Below are 19,716 nucleotides of genomic sequence, written 5' to 3'. Positions count from 1 at the left end.
CAGGAACAAATGGGTTGTGGACTGTGTAAACACAAGGTCGTTAGCCTATGGTTGACCCAACCTGAAACTTAGCTCTGGGGTTTTTAGATTAGGCAGTGAGTGCATTCCTAGGGTTTCTGTTAATTAAAACTGTCAGTTCAGTGGTGATCGATAATGTTGAGAGGTCAAAGGTTATCTGGAAGTGTGTTAGTAAGTTAGAATGAACTTTTCACTTTACTTTGTCCCGGTCGACAGGAGGGGGTTCGGGTTAAGGCAGTGAAATGACGTCATGATCTGTATTTAAACTGATGCAATGTGTTCGAGTGGGAGCGCGCTCCGAGAATAAATTCTATTACCTATTATTTAAAGACTGGTCTGCGTCTATTTTATGCAAACAAGGAATCTTACAAATTCTCCTAAAATAGATGAAGTGCTTTCAATTGATGAAAGCCCATTGGCATATTTAAATTATACTAACAGAACTGAAAGTCTGTATTGCCCAGCGACAGCCCCAAAACCTGAAGGATCTGGAGAAGGTCTGTATGGAGGAGTGAGCCAAAATCCCTGCTGCAGTATGTCCAAACCTGGTCAAGAACTACAGGAAACGTATGATCTCTGTAATTGCAAACAAAGGTTTCTGTATCAAATATTAAGTTCTGCTTTTCTGATGTATCAAATACTTATGTCATGCAATAAAATACAAATGAATTTCTTAAAAATCCTGCAAAGTGATTTTCTGGATTTTTGTTTTAGATTCCTTCTCTCACCGTTGAAGTTTAGCTATGATAAAAATTACAGACCTCCACATGCTTTGTAAGTAGGAAAGCCTGCAAAATCGGCAGTGTATCAAATACTTGTTCTCCCCACTGTATATCCCACGGTAGTTATTGGGGTCAAATTTGTCTCCACTTTTGTGGATTGGAGTCGCTCAGTCCTTGGTTCCAAATATTGGAGAAGATGCCAGAGCTGAGGATGATGTTTAAGTATACCCAATTGAAATTTGTGGTCTGTATAATTTAATTTAGGATACCATCAACCCCACAAGCCTTTTGGGGTGGAGGGTTTGTATTTTGTCCTGTAGTTCATTCAATGTAGTTGGAGAATCCAGTGGGTTTTGGTAGTCTTTAATAGCTGATTCTAAAATGTCTAATTGATCATCTATATGTTTTTGCTGTTTGTTCTTTGTTATAGAGCCAACAGGATTGGAGAAGTGGTTTATCCATACATCTCCGTTTTGGATAGATAACTGTTCATGTTGTTTGTTTAGTGTGTTCCAATTTTCCCAGAAGTGGTTAGCCTCTATGCCATCTTCAATTACATTGAGCTGATTTCTGACGTGGTGTTCCTTCTTTTTCCATCATGTATTTCTGTATTGTTTTAGTGATTCACCACAGTGAAGGCTCAGGTTTTCTGGGTCTCTATGCTTTTGGTTGGACAGGTTTCTCAATTTCTTTCTTAGGTTTTTGCATTCTTCATCAATTCATTGTTTTTCATTTTCTTAGGTTGTCTGCTTGAAATGTTAAGATTTGATAAGGAAGCTAGGTTCTTGTCCAGTTCTGGTGTTTAGGTCACCACAGACTACATGTCCCTGGGCCTTGAAATGATTGAACTTCCCCTCTAGGATGGAGAAGCTGTCATCATTAACATATGGGGGTTCTATTAGGGGGATATAGGTGGCACACATGAGGAATTGTTTCTCTGTTCATGTTTAAACAAGGAAGAAGATGAGTAGGCGGCCGGTACGTTGCTGTAACAATTCTCTTGATGTGAAGGAGAGTCGGACCAAAATGCAGCGTGATGATGATTCATGATATTTGAATGAAGGAAAAACTATACATGAAGAAAGTACAAAATAATGAAATGTGAAAACCGAAACAGCCCTATCTGGTGCAAACACAAAGACAGGAACAATCACCCACAAAACACTCAAAGAATATGGCTGCCTAAATATGGTTCCCAATCAGAGACAACAATAAACACCTGCCTCTGATTGAGAACCACTCCAGACAGCCATAGACTTTGCTAGATACCTCCACTAAGCCACACACCCAATAACTAACAAAACCCCAAGACAAAACACACCACAATAAACCCATGTCACACCCAGGCCTGACCAAATAAATAAAGACAAACACAATAATACTTAGACCAGGGCGTGACAGTTGCAATAAACTTTAGTGAACTATTAACATAATATATTTACAAAATAATAAATATGGGAGGAGTCAGCCTAGTACATCAGGATGCACAACTACAACTACTTATTTTTCATATTATTTCTCATGTTGCCTTCATACACTGACGTGATAATGTTGTAGTAGTGTTTTGTATATAGTTATTTACCTGTCATGTGACATTTACCTGTCCCCACCTCTATTTTTAGACAGGTCAGCTTCCGTCAACAATGCTGCCTAAGGAAGACTCTAGTAGTCAAAACATGTTGCAGTTGTGATGCCTTGATTTATTAGGCCGACTGCTCCCATATATGTATTCTTTTGTAAATATACAGTGCCTTCAGAAAGTATTCACACCCCTCAATTTTTTCCACGCTGTTGTGTTACAGCCTGAATTTAAAATGTATTAAATTGAGATTTTTGGTCACTCGCCTACAAACAATACCCCATAATGTCAAAGTGGAATTATGTTTTCCCCCACAAAAATTCTGATGAATTAAAAGCGAAAAGCTTGAATCTCTTTAGTCAATAACTATTCAACCACTTTGTTATGGCAAGTCTAAAAAAGTAAAAATGTGCTTTACAAGTTACACAAGTTGCATGGACTCCCTCTGTGTGCAATAATAGTGTTTAACATAACATTTTTATGACTACCTCGTCTCTGTACACCACACATACAATTACAGTGCATTCGGAAAGTATTCAGATCCCTTGACTTTTTCCACATTTTGTTACGTTTACAGCCTTATTCTAAAATGGATTAAATTAATTTGTTCCCTCAATCTACACACATTACCCCATAATGGCAAAGCAAAAACAGGTTTTTTGCAAAGACATTTTTGCAAATGTATTAAAAATAAAAAACACCTTATTTACTTAAGTATTCAGACCCTTTGCTATGAGACTCAACATTTAGATCAGGTGCATCCTGTTTCCATTGACAATACTTGAGATGTTTATACAACTTCATTGGAGTCCACCTGTGGTAAATTCAATTGATTGGACATGATTTGGAAAGGCATACACCTGCCTATATAAGGTACCACAGTTGACAGTGCATGTCAGAGCAAAAACCAAGCCATGAGGTTGAAGGAATTTTACGTTGAGCTCTGAGACAGGATTGTGTCGAGGCACAGATCTGGGGAAGGGTACAAAAACATTTCTGCAGCATTGAAGGTCCCCAAGAACACAGTGGCCTCCATCATTATTAAATGGAAGAATGGAAGTTTGGAACCACCAAGACTCTTCCTAGAGCTGGCCGCCTGGCCAAACTGAGCAATCGGGAGAGAAGGGCCTTGTTCAGGGAGATGACCAAGAACCCGATGGTCGCTCTGATAGGGCTCCAGAGATCCTATGTGGATATGGGAGAACCATCTCTGCAGCACTACACCGATCAGGCCTTTATGTTAGAGTGGCCAGACGGAAGCCACTTCTCAGTAAAAGTCACATGACAGCCCCGTAGGAGTTTGCCAAAGAGCACCTAAAGACTCTCAGACCAGGAGAAACAGGATTCTCTGGTCTGATGAAACCAAGATTGAACTCTTTGGCCTGAATGTCAAGCTTCACGTCTCGAGGAAACCTTGCGCCATCCCTACAGTGAAGCATGGTGGTGGAAGCATCATGCTGTGGGGATGTTTTTCAGCGTCAGGGACTGGGAAACTAGTCAGGATCGAGAGAAAGATGAACGGAGGAAAGTACAGGGAGATCCTTGATGAAAACCTGCTCCAGAGTGCTCAGGACCTCAGACTGGGGTGAAGGTTCACCTTCCAACAGGACAACAACCCTAAGCACACAGTCAAGACAACACAGGAGTGGCTTCGTGACAAGTCTCTGAATGTCCTTGAGTGGGCCAGCCAGAGCCTGGACTTCAACCCGATTGAACATCTTGGAGAGAGAACTGAAAATAGCTGTGCAGCGATGCTCCCCATCCAACCTGACAGAGCTTGAGAGGATCTGCAGAGAAGAATGGGAGAAACTCCGCAAATACAAGTGTGCCAAGCTTGTAGCGTCATACCCAACAAGACTCGAGGCTGTAAATTAGCGAACATTTAGAAAAAACTGTTTTTGCTTTGTCATTATGGGGTTGATGAGTGGAAAAAAAACAATTTAATCAATTAAATTTTTATTTAACCTTTATTTAACCAGGTAGGCTAGTTGAGAACAAGTTCTCATTTGCAACTGCGACCTGGCCAAGATTAAGCGTAGCAATTCGACACATACAACAACACAGAGTTACACATGGAATAAACAAAACATACAGTCAATAATACAGTAGAACAAAAGAAAACAAAAAGTCTATATACAGTGAGTGCAAATGAGGTAAGTTAAGGAAATAAATAGGCCAGGGTGGCGAAGTAACTACAATATAGCAATTAAACACTGGAATGGTAGATCGGCAGAAGATGAATATGCAGGTAGAGATACTGGGGTGCAAAGGAGCAAAATAAATAAATACCAGTATAGGGATGAGGTAGGTAGATAGATGGGCTGTTTACAGATAGGCTAAGTACAGGTGCAGTGATCTGTAAACTGCTCTGACAGCTGGTGCTTAAAGCTAGTGAGGGAGATGTGAGTCTCCAGCTTCAAAGATTTTTGCAATTCGTTCCAGTCATGGGCGAGCAGAGAACTGGAAGGAAAGACGACCAAAGGAGGAATTGGCTTTGGGGGTGACCAGTGAGATGTACCTGCTGGAGCGTGTGCTACGAGTGGGTGCTGCTATGGTGACCAGTGAGCTGAGATAAGGTGGGGCTTTACCTAGCAATTTTAGAATAAGGCTGTAACCTAATGAAATGTGGAAAAAGTCAAAGGGTCTGAATACTTCCCGAATGCACTGTATCTGTAAGGTACCTCAGTCGAGCATTGAATTTTACAGATTCAACCACAAACACATATTGGTAAAAAAAAAAAAACAGACATTGAATATTCCTTTGAGCACGGTAAAGTTATTAATTATACTTTGGATGGTGTATGAATACACCTAGTCACTACAAAAGATATAGGCGTCCTTCCTAACCATGTTTCCGGAGAGGAAGGAAACCGCTCAGGGATTTCACCATGAGGCCAATGGTGACTTTAAAACAGTTGCAGAGTTGAATGGCTGTGATATGAGAACATTGAGGATGGATCAACAACATTGTAGTTACTCCACAATACTGACCTAATTGACAAAAGGAAAAGAACAATTTTTTTTTTTTATCCATAACATGCATCTTGTGGGGCTTGGGCAGCTGTGTTATTGGCGGTGGGGGCAGAAGGGGCATGTCTGATCTGGGAGGGCTTATATAGGGTGTGGCCAAGGTTTGTTTGGGGGCGTCTCGGCAGGGCATGTGGGTTCGCTTGATGCAAGTTCTTCAGGAGGGTGTCTCAGGTCTGGGTGGGGTGTTTTGCTCCAGTGTGAGGTGCTGGGGCTGCGGTTGAGGATGAAATCCTTCAGGGTCCTGGCAAAAGTTGGGATTGCTGCCTTGTAGAGGTGGACCTGGTCGTAAAGGCTGTTCAAGTCCAGGGTGTAGTGGTGGGCCAGGTAGACATTAGGTTTTGAGGCACAGTCCTGGGAAATGCTTGCATTCACCAGTATGGTGGCAGGGTGAACATATTTTTGTGGTAGCAGGATGGAGATGACCACTTGTGTTTTTTATTTTTTAAATGTAACCTTAATTTAACTGTGTTAGGGGAAGAGGAAGAAGCTTTTTCAATCTCACTCACACATACAATCTGTATTCTTTATCAAATCAACAGAGGGCAGTGTTTACCTCTGGCCTGGCTTTCTAGCCTGTATTATGATAACGGTGAGGCCTCAAGCCCCCTATCCCTTGAACTGAAGTCGATTTAACGATCGATCCCTGTTCAATTGCAACAAACATGCATGGTATGTTTTGTCATTACTCTTCTTCTACATGATCTCGAACGAGTCATGATGCTATAGTTAATGGGAAATTATGCTTTCTAAAACTCGGCCTATCATTTTTGAGTGCTCTTGTTTACATTTTCATAATCGGTTTACAGGTTATTGTATCTCCGAAACTGCAGCACTTTTGCACAGCGCCATACAGATAGGATCCATCATAGAATACGATTCTATTTCTAAGGACAACATCAAATATGTTCTATTTGTGACAACACTGAGGTGAGTGTTCTTGTGAGGTCGCCATATTCAGTTACGCTTGCGGTGGGGTCTATTGACCACCCACAACGTAGCAGTAGCTATCTTGCCGCTAGTAGCCGAATGAATTTGGGGGAGTGCCTGGTTTGAAGCTAGCAAACTGCCGTCGTTAGTGGAAAGGAGGCGGTTCTAGTCCCCCGCTAGCACGAGAGAAAGACCCGCCTCATCTGTAGAATGAACGCTGCCAGTCTGGGAACGTTCCGACAGTAATTATTATACCTCAGTAATACCAACCGGCTCCTTTGCTTTGGTAAACGTGTTAGAGTTCTCACAGCTTGAAGACTACTTATGGATGGAAACTTGACCACACGACGGTAAATGACACTACAAATCAACGTATTTATATGAGTTGTAGCCTACTATGGCGGGGAGTGAATCGCAGTTATGGCAACGCGGAACTTTCATTCGATGTTCTATGCGGAGATAACGTTAACAAAGAACCCTAGCTTTGGCTAGCTGGAGCGAACGTTTATCAGACAGATTTAAAACGGTCAAGGGGAAAATGTAATGTTCGTTTTTGTCTTTATATTGATTTGTGTTATTGTTTCGATTTCTCGATTATGTACTTTGACAAACGACGTTATTCAATTGCTCTTTTACTAGTTACGCTGGGGTAGTTAGCTAGCTGCTAACTAGCCGCCATCAAGCAGGAGAGTGTAGCTATCACTAACGTTAGCTAGATAGCTACCAAGCTGCTGGCTTGCCGCCATCATCAGGCATAAGAGTGTAGCTATCACTAACGTTAGCTAGATCGCTAGCTAAATGCGCAATCCAACATGGAACGATGATGCCTGTGAGCAAGTTAACGCTAACGTTTGTCCAGACAAATATATATTCTTCAGTTTTAAATATATTAATTACGTTAGTGTGAAATGTTGTTTACTGTGTTCAATGTCAATTAGTTTACATTGATTGATGACATAACTAGCTAACGGTATATACCAACAATGGCTAGTTAACGTCAGCTCCATGTTCTATAATATTGTTTATCGTAGCTAAGGCCGTTGTGGTAAGCTAAAAGCCTTGTTATCTACAGTCAGTCGCCAGTCAAGTGTCGTCTATGGCTGTGCTCAAATGTAACACGTGATTTTCTCTGCAAAAACTCCGAAATTAATCCAAGCAGAGACGATGAATATGATCGGTCTCATCTCTAGCCCAGTTAGCTACCATTCGTTTTCCTTTCGACCGCTCTGCTAGCGTTATATTGTCAAAATACGTTAATTACTCCCCACGCGTGGAGTTTATTTGTGTAAGAGTTAACTATTGTAATTTACTGCTGTCACGCACGGTAGATACTTCCGAAAAATGTCTGACTAAAAATGTGTCTGCGCCAAATCCACATATTCATTAATATAGGTGACGTTTTACAGTAATCTTAACTACTTAATCTGTTTACATAAAATATTATTGCATTCCGTGTAGAATGTGTGAAGCAACCGGTTGATAGGGCATTAATACTGTTGTAGGTGATAAAATCAATGATCTTTCGGGATACTGTACTGCTGCGGTAATTAGTCACTAATTATTCAGATTATTAGTGATTTTATTGGAAGTACTGAAGAGGTGGAAGCACGTGCACACTTGGTAAAAAAATATACATATTCTTTCCTGACAATACATTTTTTTTATCTGCTTATGTTTTAAGACTATTTTGGAAGGACACACCGGGCGTGAAAACAGTAAATGACTATAGTTGCTCATCGAAACTTCATACTTGGTGACAAAGGAACGTATTTTGACTCAACACTTGGGCAGCTGTCTAATAAGAAAATTAATGGTAGCTAACTGGGCTAGAGAGGAGACTCATCATATTAATCATCTCCTCTTTGCCCAGATACTGATTCAGACTACACCTAGCTAGCAGATTGTAATGGGTTGTGTTTCTCCGTTAGTAGTTACAGGGTAGGTAATGTTTATCCGAACACAGCAAATTTTCAACCAACCTTAACTTGGTGTTGGGAAGACAGCCAAAGTCTAGTTGCAGAGGGTTTGTTTAAGCAATAAAGCACGAGGCTCTGTGGTATATGGCCAATATACCAAGGCTAAGGGATGGTCTTAGGCACAATGCAACGCGTCCTGGTTACAGTCCTGAGCCGTGGTATGTTGGCCATATACCACAAACCCGATGTGCATTATTGCTATTATAAACTGGTTACCAACGTAATTAGAGCAGTAAAAATACATGTTTTGTCATACCTGTTGTACCACGGCTGTCAGGGCTCGAGCCACCCAGTTTATAATTGAATTTAGAAGATGCTCTGTTATTAACTTCATTTATTTGATTTATCTGTCTTTTCTATTTGAAATCTTCTTTCATTTATCGAGACAGGTGACTGTGATCATGATATGCAGCACTTTGGGATGGACACCCACTTGTCCCAATCAGTGAGAGATTTAAAATAGACAAGAAGGCAGCATACATGTTGTTGGATTACTTAATGGTGCGAAAAATAGAAACAGTTTAATAACAGAGCATTTTCTAAATTCAAAAGAACCCCCTGCAACTAGACATGGACATTTTAGAAGACCGTCTGTCTTCCAAATCGGGAATTGAGGAAGTATCGACAAGTTATGGTCGGTTGTAGGCACTGTTTGCCGTAGCACACAGAATTTATCAGCCAGCTGGAATAAATGGGCAATATTTTTAATAGCTTGACTGCACCACAAGCTAGTGAAGCTATTGTAGTATTATGTGTATGTTCTCTGTGTTATGATATTTCGTTTTTTAGTAGTACACTTGTTTTGCTGTGTATTGTAAAGCATGAGATAACTGTCTGCACTTGACCACCATGACAGGGACACATCTTGTTTATATATAAATACTGAAAATTCACTCTAGTTTGTACTGCTTCTTAAAAACGATTTAAATCAGACACTCTTCTCCAACCTCTCTTTGCAGTCAGTGATGGAATTTTATCTGTTAAGTCAGGAATTCCAGATTTGTTGACCCCCCCCCCCCCCCCACCACTCACAGTAAAACCAGTTTGCCCCTTTCCCCCTAAATTTCATTGCTATACTGATACCGTCTGTCCCTGTTTCTTTCCCCCTGCAGTGACACTGGATCTCTGCTGGGAGTGTGTGGCCTGTCGTTGCCTGCACAGTGAGGCTTGGTGCCTGGAGCTGAGTCTAGCTCTTTCCCCCTCCCTTCTGGTGGCTCCTTATGTTGGATTGCAGCTGTACCCTGTGTCTTGCAGGATGGATGGTGTGGATCTAAAGGGTCCTGTGTGTTGGCAGCGCTCCCTGTTCTGTGACAGTGTTCTCTTCTTTTCTATTTACAAAAGAACACCCCCCATCCTCCACCCAGACTCTGAGCCCTGTATACCTACTAACTGTATTTAAGCAGCAGTCACACAGGTAGGAATAGGAGAGGGAGGTTTGCAAAACAAGCTCCTTTTTTAATTGGTCAGTCTGACCACATAGATTTCCATTTCTTTCCAAAGCCTTTATGGAGGAAGTTTGAGTTTTCTTTTCTCTGTTGAATCATATCCGCTCACTATCGTTGGGGGTGGTGGGATGTCGGAAAAGCCCAACAACAAGATGGTTAAGTTCCTGACTCCCCTTCCCAAGAGTGGTAACGGAAACAACGGGTCTGGCTCGGACTCGCTTGTTGGTGAACGGATGGCAGCGGAGGTGAGGCGGCGCCACCACACCATGGAGCGCGACCGTTGCGCTGCAGAACATCGAACATTCTTCCGTCGCAGCGTCATCAGCGACTCCAACGCCACAGCCCTTGACCTCCCCTTACCGAGTAAAATCCCTGTCCTTGCACCTCTGGTACCCCGCATGCGAGATGTCGCGCCCCGGTACTCTGGTGCACTGCCCACCCCAAGACCTGCACACCGTGTGACTGTGAGGGAGGAGTTGGCTGAGTTTGAAGGTGGATTGAAGGTGGATGTGGTGTCTGTAGAGCACAAGGCTGCTGTACTACAAGATATCTGTGATGGGGAAGCAGTGGTGGCTCAGCAAGCAAACAGTCTAGCTGCCCAACCTCTGAGCCAAACAACAGAACCTGAACCTGAGAGTGAGGTGAAGGAGAGTGGAGAGGGTGAAGAAGGAGAGGGGAGGGAAGCAGATAAGGAAGAGAAGGAGAAAGCCCGGGTAGAGGCTGAACTGAGAGAGGCTGAGAAGAAGGTGCAAGATGACATTGAGGAAGCCGAGACGAAAGCGGTGGGAACGTCGCCGGATGGGCGTTTCCTCAAGTTTGACATTGAGATTGGACGTGGTTCCTTCAAGACGGTCTACAAGGGCCTGGACACAGAGACCACAGTGGAGGTGGCATGGTGCGAGCTGCAGGTAAGACTGGGCTACATCTCAATACTATCTATGTAGCTTAAACTTGCATCCTCATTTCCCTCCATGAATACTGATATGAAAGAACACCACTGATAAGCCCAGTGATTACAAAATTGGCTCTTTACAGGTTACCGGTTGATCCCTAATCAGACCCATCAAAACCTGTTGAGTCACTCATAACCTACTAAATCTGTGAGAAGAATATACTAGTCTCATCTCAACCTGGTCTCAGAGCATTTTGTATTATTCTGTACGTAAATCATTCGTATGATAATGTATCTTGAGTTTCGTATGGTATGTATTAATTTGTGGATGTTCCTCATCCATTTCATGTGATATGTTACAAATTGCAATTTGTGCAATATGTTCCAAATTTGAAAAAAAGTACAGTATGTTATGATTTCCAATTTGTGACTGTTGGTTAGGTGGCTACCGCTGGCTAATGTTAGCTTGGAGTTAAGTTTAGGGGTAGGGTTAACTAAAATGGTTAGGGGAAGGGTTGGCTAACATGCTAAGTAGTTGCAAGGTAGCTAAACAGTAGTAACTAGTTGCTCCCAGGTGGCGCAGCGGTGTAAGGCACTGCATCTTAGTGCAAGAGAGAACAGTCCCTGGTTCAAATCCAGGCTGTATCACATCTGTCCGTGATTGGGACAATCACAATTGGCCCAGTGTTTTGGCCGGGGTAGGCCGTCATTGTAAAATAAGACTTTGTTCTTAATAACTGACTTGCATACTTAAATAAAGATTAAATTAAGTTTGAAGGTTGTCCTTGATGAGATTTGAATACGTGACCTTTGGGTTGCTAAACGTTTGCGTTATAGGCCCACCCATCCATGCCGACCAACCACCCTACTTATGTTTTTGCCTTAAGTAACCATCTGCCTTATGTAGCCATACCAAACATTTGACTTTCCCGATTTTAATTTACTATGTCATGTCTAGTCTATGAGACCAGGCTGCTCATATTGCCAAGTCAGGCTAGAGCCAAAAGTCTGCCTTTCTTTTCTTCTGCAGTGACTACGGGCCTTTATGCTGTCTTTGAGTCACATTCGCGGCATTTGGACATTGTAACTGTCACCGGTTAAACACCTAAGGGTCTGTCAATCAGTCATAGTTATCCCTTCAGTTGTGGTGTTGCAAATCCATTTGAAGCCATTGGTTCAAAGTAGGGATGCACAATATATTGATGAACATATTGGACTTGGCCGATATTAGGTAAAAATGCCAACATCGGTATAATATTAGCTAAAAATGGCAACATCGGTATCGGCCCGATGTCAAAGCTGACGTGCATACCTATATAACATAGCTACGTGACGTATTGAAGCCATGTAAAATTTGGCGTGACGTATTGAAGCCATGTAAAATTTGGCGCTACGCGTGCAACACAGCATTCCTAACCAAGCCCACAAGGTCTGCTGTGTGGATCGAGCAGTCATTTGAAAGAGTCCAACATCTCAAAGGTGAAATCCATTAACGGCAAGATAATGGAATTCATTGCGCTTGACAATCAACCGTTCTCTCTCGTGGATGATGCTGGCTTTTGCGACTGGTTGAGCATCTGTACACATTACAAAGTGTGCAATTTTTCAGATGTTCCTCTACCGGAGTTACACAGTAATTGTGTCAAGTGTCACTGCTATTAGCTTCACGACATACTATGGAACGACGTTTGCGTCTTTGCGTGTCAAAGATACACGTTAAATAATACTATTTGACAATGACACGTTAAATAAGCTTTTCATTTGATACGTCAAATAAAAGTTATATTATAGAATGTTGTGTGTTCTGAATTTGCACGTGCAAGCCAACTGCCACCACTACTATCAGTAACACTGTCAAAGCTGTACAAAAAAGTCTGCAAACACCAGCCATTTGTTCGAACGCAACGTCTGGGGTAGCTAGCTTGTTTTAGCTTGGTACCTAGCTAGCATCAATAAAACCAGCCTGAAAACAATGACCAGTAGAAACTGCAGTCATTTTCATTATTCTTAGCAATGATTTAGGAATCCTTGTAAATATTAGCTAGATAGCCACTTGTTGTTTGCCTATTGAAATTTAACTTCAATTAATGAAAATAAATATCAAGCCAGCTACATAACCCTGTTGCCCAAAGCTAATGTTATAAGCAGTCAGCTAGCTTCATCTGGCTAGTGAGGCTCGACCTGTCCGGGTTATGTGTTGTGAAGCTAGCCACAAGAAGGATTAGGCACAGTAGTGGAATTTGAGGTTTGCCTTCAAAATAAAAGTACCTCTTTGAAAGTGATGCAGAAGGTTACAACTGGTGGAATCATACCATATTAGAGTTCACGCAAATATTAGTGTTGTAGCTCTTTTCGCGGGACTGTGACTGAAATCACCTCCCCTGTCAGCCTATAGTTTTTTTCCCCACCTTTTATTTTACCAGGTGGACTAGTTGAGAACAAGTTCTCATTTTCAACTGCAACCTGGCCAAGATAAAGCAATGCAGTGCGACACAAACAACAACACAGAGTTACACATGGAATAAACAAATGTAGAGTCAATAACGCAATAGAAAAAGTCTATATACAGTGTGTACAAATGGTGTAAGGAGGTAAGGCAATAAATAGGCCACAGTAGCGAATTAATGACAATTTAGCAAATTAACACTGGAGTGATAGATGTGTAGATGATGATGATGATGAGTAAGTAGAAATACTGGTGTGCAAAAAGTAAATAAAAACAATGTGGGGATGAGGTTGGTAGATTGGATGGGCTATTTACAGATGGGCTTTGTACAGCTGCAGTGAATGGTAAGCTGCTCAGATATCTGATGTTTAAAGTTAGTGATGGCGATATAAGTCTCCAACTTAAGCGATTAAAAAAAATATATATATTTATATATATATATTTTTTTCCTTTTTCCCCTCAATTCGTTCCAGTCATTGGCAGCAGTATTGACATTCATATTGCACTGTACAGCTTTACTTAAGGGTTGGGGATCAATGAAATGGGGTATCAGTCTACTCAATACCCAAGCTATTTTTCCCCAACGTCATCCACAGAGTTATCAGACTCCAAAACATCCACGCAGTAATGTTTTTCCTCCGGAATAGTGTTCAATACACACAAGTTGGCAATAAATATGGTTAAATTTACAGTTGTTTCAGGGTCCCGCAATAAGAGCTACGACGCTAATGTTCTCTTGGTGTCACTGAGTAGACTGATACCTATGGATTGTGGATCAATGACATAGGGTAAGGCCGTACAGTGAAATAACTATGCCCCCAATGCAATTATAAAGTATATAACATCCAGTGTGATTTCAACAGATTTGTCAAATGAACAAATTATTGTCTTTTGATTTTATATAACATTCCAACCTCGTTTAGCATGATCTATTCAATTATGGCATAATTCTACTATTTGTATTCATTTGCATCACTGTCAATGACATTGACAGAATTATGGCATTCTTTTATTTTGATGGCTAACCGCAAAGGCCACTATTGTGGCTAATCCTTATTGTGGCTAGCTTCACATAGATGGGTCTGACCACCATTAATCAAATATGAACTGTCTTATAAAGGAGGGTTATTTTAGATGACACCTAGCTATATACAGTGGGGCAAAAAAGTATTTAGTCAGCCACCAATTGTGCAAGTTCTCCCACTTAAAAAGATGAGAGGCCTGTAATTTTCATCATAGGTACACTTCAACTATGACAGACAAAATGAGAAAGAAAAAAATCCAGAAAATCACATTGATGCATTTTTATTTTAATTTCCTTGCAAATTATGGTGGAAAATAAGTATTTGGTCACCTACAAACAAGCAAGATTTCTGGCTCTCACAGACCTGTAACTTCATCTTTAAGAGACTCCTCTGTCCTCCACTCGTTACCTGTATTAATGGCACCTGTTTGAACTTGTTATCAGTATAAAAGACACCTGTCCACAACCTCAAACAGTCACACTCCAAACTCCACTATGGCCAAGACCAAAGAGCTGTCAAAGGACACCAGAAACAAAATTGTAGACCTGTACCAGGCTGGGAAGACTGAATCTGCAATAGGTAAGCAGCTTGATTTGAAGAAATCAACTGTGGGAGCAATTATAAGGAAATGGAAGACATACAAGACCACTGATAATCTCCCTCGATCTGGGGCTCCACGCAAGATCTCACCCCGTGGGGTCAAAATGATCACAAGAACGGTGAGCAAAAATCCAAAAACCACACGGGGGGACCTAGTGAATGACCTGCAGAGAGCTGGGACCAAAGTAACAATGCCTACCATTAGTAACACACTACGCCGCCAGGGACTCAAATCCTGCAGTGCCAGACGTGTTCCCCTGCTTAAGCCAGTATATGTCCAGGCCCGTCTGAAGTTTGCTAGAGAGCATTTGGATGATCCAGAAGAAGATTGAGAGAATGTCATATGGTCAGATGAAACCAATACAGAACTTTTTGGTAAACTCAACTCGTTGTGTTTGGAGGACAAAGAATGCTGAGTTGCATCCAAAGAACACCATACCTACTGTGAAGCATGGGGGTGGAAACATCATGCTTTGGGGCTGTTTTTCTGCAAAGGGACCAGGACGACTTATCCGTGTAAAGGAAAGAACGAATGGGGCCATGTATCGTGAGATTTTGAGTGAAAACCTCCTTCCATCAGCAAGGGCATTGAAGATGAAACGTGGCTGGGTCTTTCAGCATGACAATGATCCCAAACACACCACCCGGGCAACGAAGGAGTGGCTTCGTAAGAAGCATTTCAAGGTCCTGGAGTGGCCTAGCCAGTCTCCAGATCTCAACCCCATAGAAAATCTTTGGAGGGAGTTGAAAGTCTGTGTTGCCCAGCAACAGCCCCAAAACATCACTGCTCTAGAGGAGATCTGCATGGAGGAATGGGCCAAAATTCCAGTAACAGTGTGTGAAAACCTTATGAAGACTTACAGAAAAAGTTTGACCTCTGTCATTGCCAACAAAGGGTATATAACAAAGTATTGAGATACACTTTTTTGTTATTGACCAAATACTTATTTTCCACCATAATTTATAAATAAATTCATAAAAAATCCTACAATGTGATTTTATGGATTTTTTTTTTCTCACATTTTGTCTGTCATAGTTGAAGTGTACTTATGATGAAAATTACAGGCCTCTTTCACCTTTTTAAGTGGGAGAACTTGCACAATTGGTGGCTGACTAAATACTTTTTTGCCTCTGCAGCACAACTTTGCTGCACAACTCCTGCAACAAAGCACCCCCAAAACATGATGCTGCCACCCCCGTGCTTCACGGTTGGGATTGTGTTCTTCGGCTTGCAAGCCTCCCCCTTTTTCCTCCAAACATAATGATGGTCATTATGGCCTAACAGTTCTATTTTTGTTTCATCAGACCAGAGGACATTTCTCCAAAAAGTACGATCTTTGTCCCCATGTGCAGTTGCAGACCGTATTCTGGCTTTTTTATGGCAGTTTTGGAGCAGTGGCTTCTTCCTTGCTGAGCGGCCTTTCAGGTTATGTCAGTATAGGACTTGTTTTACTGTGGATATAGATACTTTTGTACCTGTTTCCTCCAGCATCTTCACAAGGTTCTTTGCTGTTGTTCAGGGATTGAGTCGCACTTTTCGCACCATACTACGTTAATCTCTAGGAGACCGAACACGTCTCCTTCCTGAGCGGTATGATGGCTGCGTGGTCCAATGGTGTTTATACTTTCGTACTATTGTTTGTACAGATGAACGTGGTACCTTCAGGCGTTTGGAAATTTCTCCCAAGGATGAACCAGACTTGGATGTCTACAATTTGTTTTCTGAGGTCTTGGCTGATTTCTTTTGATTTTCCCATGATGTCAAGCAAAGAGGCACTCTGTTTGAAGGTTGGCCTTGAAATACATCCACAGGTACACCTCCAATTGATCAAATTATGTCAATTAGCCTATCAGAAGCTTCTAAAGCCATGCCATCATTTTCTGGAATTTTCCAAGCTGTTTAGAGGCACAGTCAACTTAGTGTCTGTAAAAAATTGTTGGAAAAATTACTTGTCATGCACAAAGTAGATGTCTTATCCGACTTGCCAAAACAATAGTTTAACTTCTTATGGTATAGGGGACGCTTGCGTCCCACTTGGGGAAAAAAACAGGGAAAATGCAGCGTGGCAAATTCAAATAATTATATAAAATCAAACATTCATTAAATCACACATGTAAGATACTCAATTAAAGCTACACTCGTTGTGAATCCAGCCAACATGTCAGATTTTAAAAAGCTTTTCAGCGAAAGCATAAGAAGCTATTATCTGATGATGGCACAATGTCAACAAAGAGGGTAGCATATTTCAACACTGCAGGCGCTACACAAAACGCTGAAATAATATATAAAACATGTATTACCTTTGACGAGCTTCTTTTGTTGGCACTCCAGTTTGTCCCATAAACCTCACAATTGGTCCTTTTGTTCGATTAATTTCATCCATATATATCCAAATGTCCATTTATTTGACGCGTTTGATCCAGAAAAAAACAGCTGCCAAAAAACGCAACGTCACTACAAAACATTTCAAAAGTTGCCTATAAACTTTGCCAAAATATTTCAAACTACTTTTGTAATACAACTTTAGGTATTTTTAAACGTTAATAATCAATCAAATTGTAGACGGGGCAATATGTATTCAATACAGCAAGTAAACAAACCATGCTCCTTTTCACGTCTTGCGCGACTCTCAATAGTGTAACGTTGTTCCAGGATGTGCTTCTTCTTCATTGCACAAATGAATAACCTCAACCAAATTCCAAAGACTGGTGACATCCAGTGGAAGTGGTAGGACATGTTCCTATGAAAAAGGTCATTGAAAACAGGTTCCTATGAAATATCCCTTGGCAAAGACAAGTCAGGGAACAGTCGGGAGGCAAAAAATAAAAAAAAATTATTAACAGTTAGTCCTCGGGGTTTTGCCTGCTACATAAGTTCTGTTATACTCAGATATGATTCAAACAGTTTTAGAAACTTCAGTGTTTTCTATCCACATCTACTAATAATATGCATATCTTATATTCCTGGCATGAGTAGCAGGAAGATGAAATTGGGCACGCTATTTATCCAAAAGTGAAAATGCTGCCCCTATACCTTAAGAGGTTTTAATAAGAAATGTGTGGTGTGGTTGAAAACAAGTTTTAATGACTCCAACCTAAGTGTATGCAAACCTCCATCTTTAACTGTACGTATCGATTAATCGTTGTGACATATGAAATACGATTGATAGTGTAATCAGTGTCTAATAACTACGTAAAAAATGTATGAATGTGTTAAATTATTTTGTGACGTGGAGTCCTGATTGGTCAACAAGCTTAGTTGACATGTCTTTTTTGACATGCAACGACCCAAACGGTGTTCCATAGAAATCGTGGTTGAGAATGAAACGACTGAACAACGAAACAGCAAGTAAGTGTAAGAAATAGGTTTTGATTGTTTTACTGGTAATGGGGACATGCGTAAATGCCAGCAAATTTTCAGTGTGTGTGTAACCTTTTTATTTAACTAGGCTAGTCATTTTACAACATATTTTTTTACCTTGATGGTCTACCCCGGCCAAACCCGGATGACGCTGGGCCAGTTGTGTGCCACCCTATGGGACTTCCAATCATGCCAGATGTGATACAGCCTGGATTTGAACCAGGGACAGTAGCGACGCCTCTTGCACTGAGATGCAGTGCCTGCGTCTATGTGTGTGTCAACTATTTAACTGTACTAGAATGCTTAAGGAAGCTAAAATTGTACATATTGGTATCGCTTTTAATGTGAGCTGTAGACTCCATATAAATTACATCCATCAAAGTAAGGATCTGTTGATGGATGGAGTGGTCCATTGTAATCGTATAACTCATTCTTAAAATGGAAATGGACAGTCCAATAACAATGTTTCCCTTATAAAAAAAATTCAGCAGCCTTTGCAAAATTGGCATGGGGTGTGGGCGTGGCCAATTGCATGCATGGTCTCTGACCAAAGATTTGAATGTCCTCCTCTTGGTTACGGAGATTAAATTTTGCGGGTTTAAAGCAGATTTCATGAAATTCTACACATTTTGCCATCATGCCGTGTTCTTATGCGATCTGTGACTCAAACATTCTAACAAAATCCCCATACATGACACTTTTTTTTTTTCTGAGGCTGTCTAGTTTTCATTGGTGATTGTTAGTCTTTGAGAACTATCTTATTTAAAAAAAAATATAGCACCTTTATCTTGTCTTCATACTTTACATCCAGATTAAGTTTACACTGACAACGTTTTACCATCTCAAATTATAAAAAAAAAAAAATGTATTCTAAAACATTTTTGCATCATATTTCTTGGAGTAGTGGCAACGATTTAGCAGCTGCAGCCTTCCACTGCTAAATGACTATAGGGGAAACAGAATAATTCTCCTGACATTTTCTGCTTACGCTATTGCAATCTCCCTTTGTATTTATGATAGGCCTTATCTCCTTAGTCATGAGTTGCTGGCATTTCCTCTTTGAGATCTATCCCGTTGCCAATAGAATATAATGTTACAGAGCTGAAAATATATTTTCTTTCAGGATGGACCTACCCCTTCCTGAATTTTTTTGGTGTGTGTGTGTGTAACCTTTTTTTTATTTAACTAGGCTAGTCATTTAACATATATATATATATATATATATATTCTTTTACCTTGATGGCCTACCCCGGCATAACCCGGATGACGCTGGGCCAGTTGTGCGCCGCCCTATGGGACTTCCAATCATTAGTGCAAAAGCAGCAAAGCTTTGAAATGGAATATGACAATCTTTGTTCTTGTTGATCTGTTTCTAAATCGTTTCATGCCTACTGGACCCAGTCCTGTTCCTTAGGTCCACGTGACCACACAACACCAGTGACTGGTTTGTCTTTGCATTCCAGTAGACTTTGTTCTCGTGGCCCACAGCCAGAGTGATTTCCTCGCTGATTCAGTCTCCTGAGTCACAGCCACGGATGTTTCCCCTTTAAGAGGCTGGGCTGCCATTAGCATTCATATATTGATTTCTTCTAAAAGCGTTATTTATTTATTAGGTGTTGACCTGGCTTCGGGCCTTAGTTAAATAGAACACCTGAATACAGTCAATAACATTTTCATTTCCCCCTAGAGTTTATT

General features: G+C 41.0%; 1 protein-coding gene across 3 annotated transcripts in view; it reads left to right on the top strand.

Annotated features, from left to right (window-relative positions):
* The first annotated feature begins 6,333 nt into the window (after positions 1–6,333).
* The window catches only part of LOC109867113 (serine/threonine-protein kinase WNK1), a 68,142-nt gene continuing 54,759 nt past the window's right edge, over positions 6,334–19,716 (top strand). For 2 of the 3 annotated variants that reach the window (XM_020456036.2, XM_020456034.2), the window contains exons 1-2: positions 6,336–6,626; positions 9,365–10,605. In XM_020456036.2, the coding sequence (XP_020311625.1) occupies positions 9,826–10,605 (780 nt within the window). In that variant the 5' untranslated portion in view covers positions 6,336–6,626; positions 9,365–9,825. Of the gene's footprint in view, positions 6,627–9,364; positions 10,606–19,716 lie in introns of all 3 variants that reach the window. The other variant, XM_020456035.2, reaches the window with a different exon arrangement.

The sequence above is a fragment of the Oncorhynchus kisutch genome, linkage group LG22 (assembly GCF_002021735.2).
Source record: "Oncorhynchus kisutch isolate 150728-3 linkage group LG22, Okis_V2, whole genome shotgun sequence".
Taxonomy (NCBI): domain Eukaryota; kingdom Metazoa; phylum Chordata; class Actinopteri; order Salmoniformes; family Salmonidae; genus Oncorhynchus; species Oncorhynchus kisutch.
The sequence above is the reverse complement of the archived record's forward strand: the minus strand, read 5'-3'. Positions and strand labels throughout refer to the sequence as shown.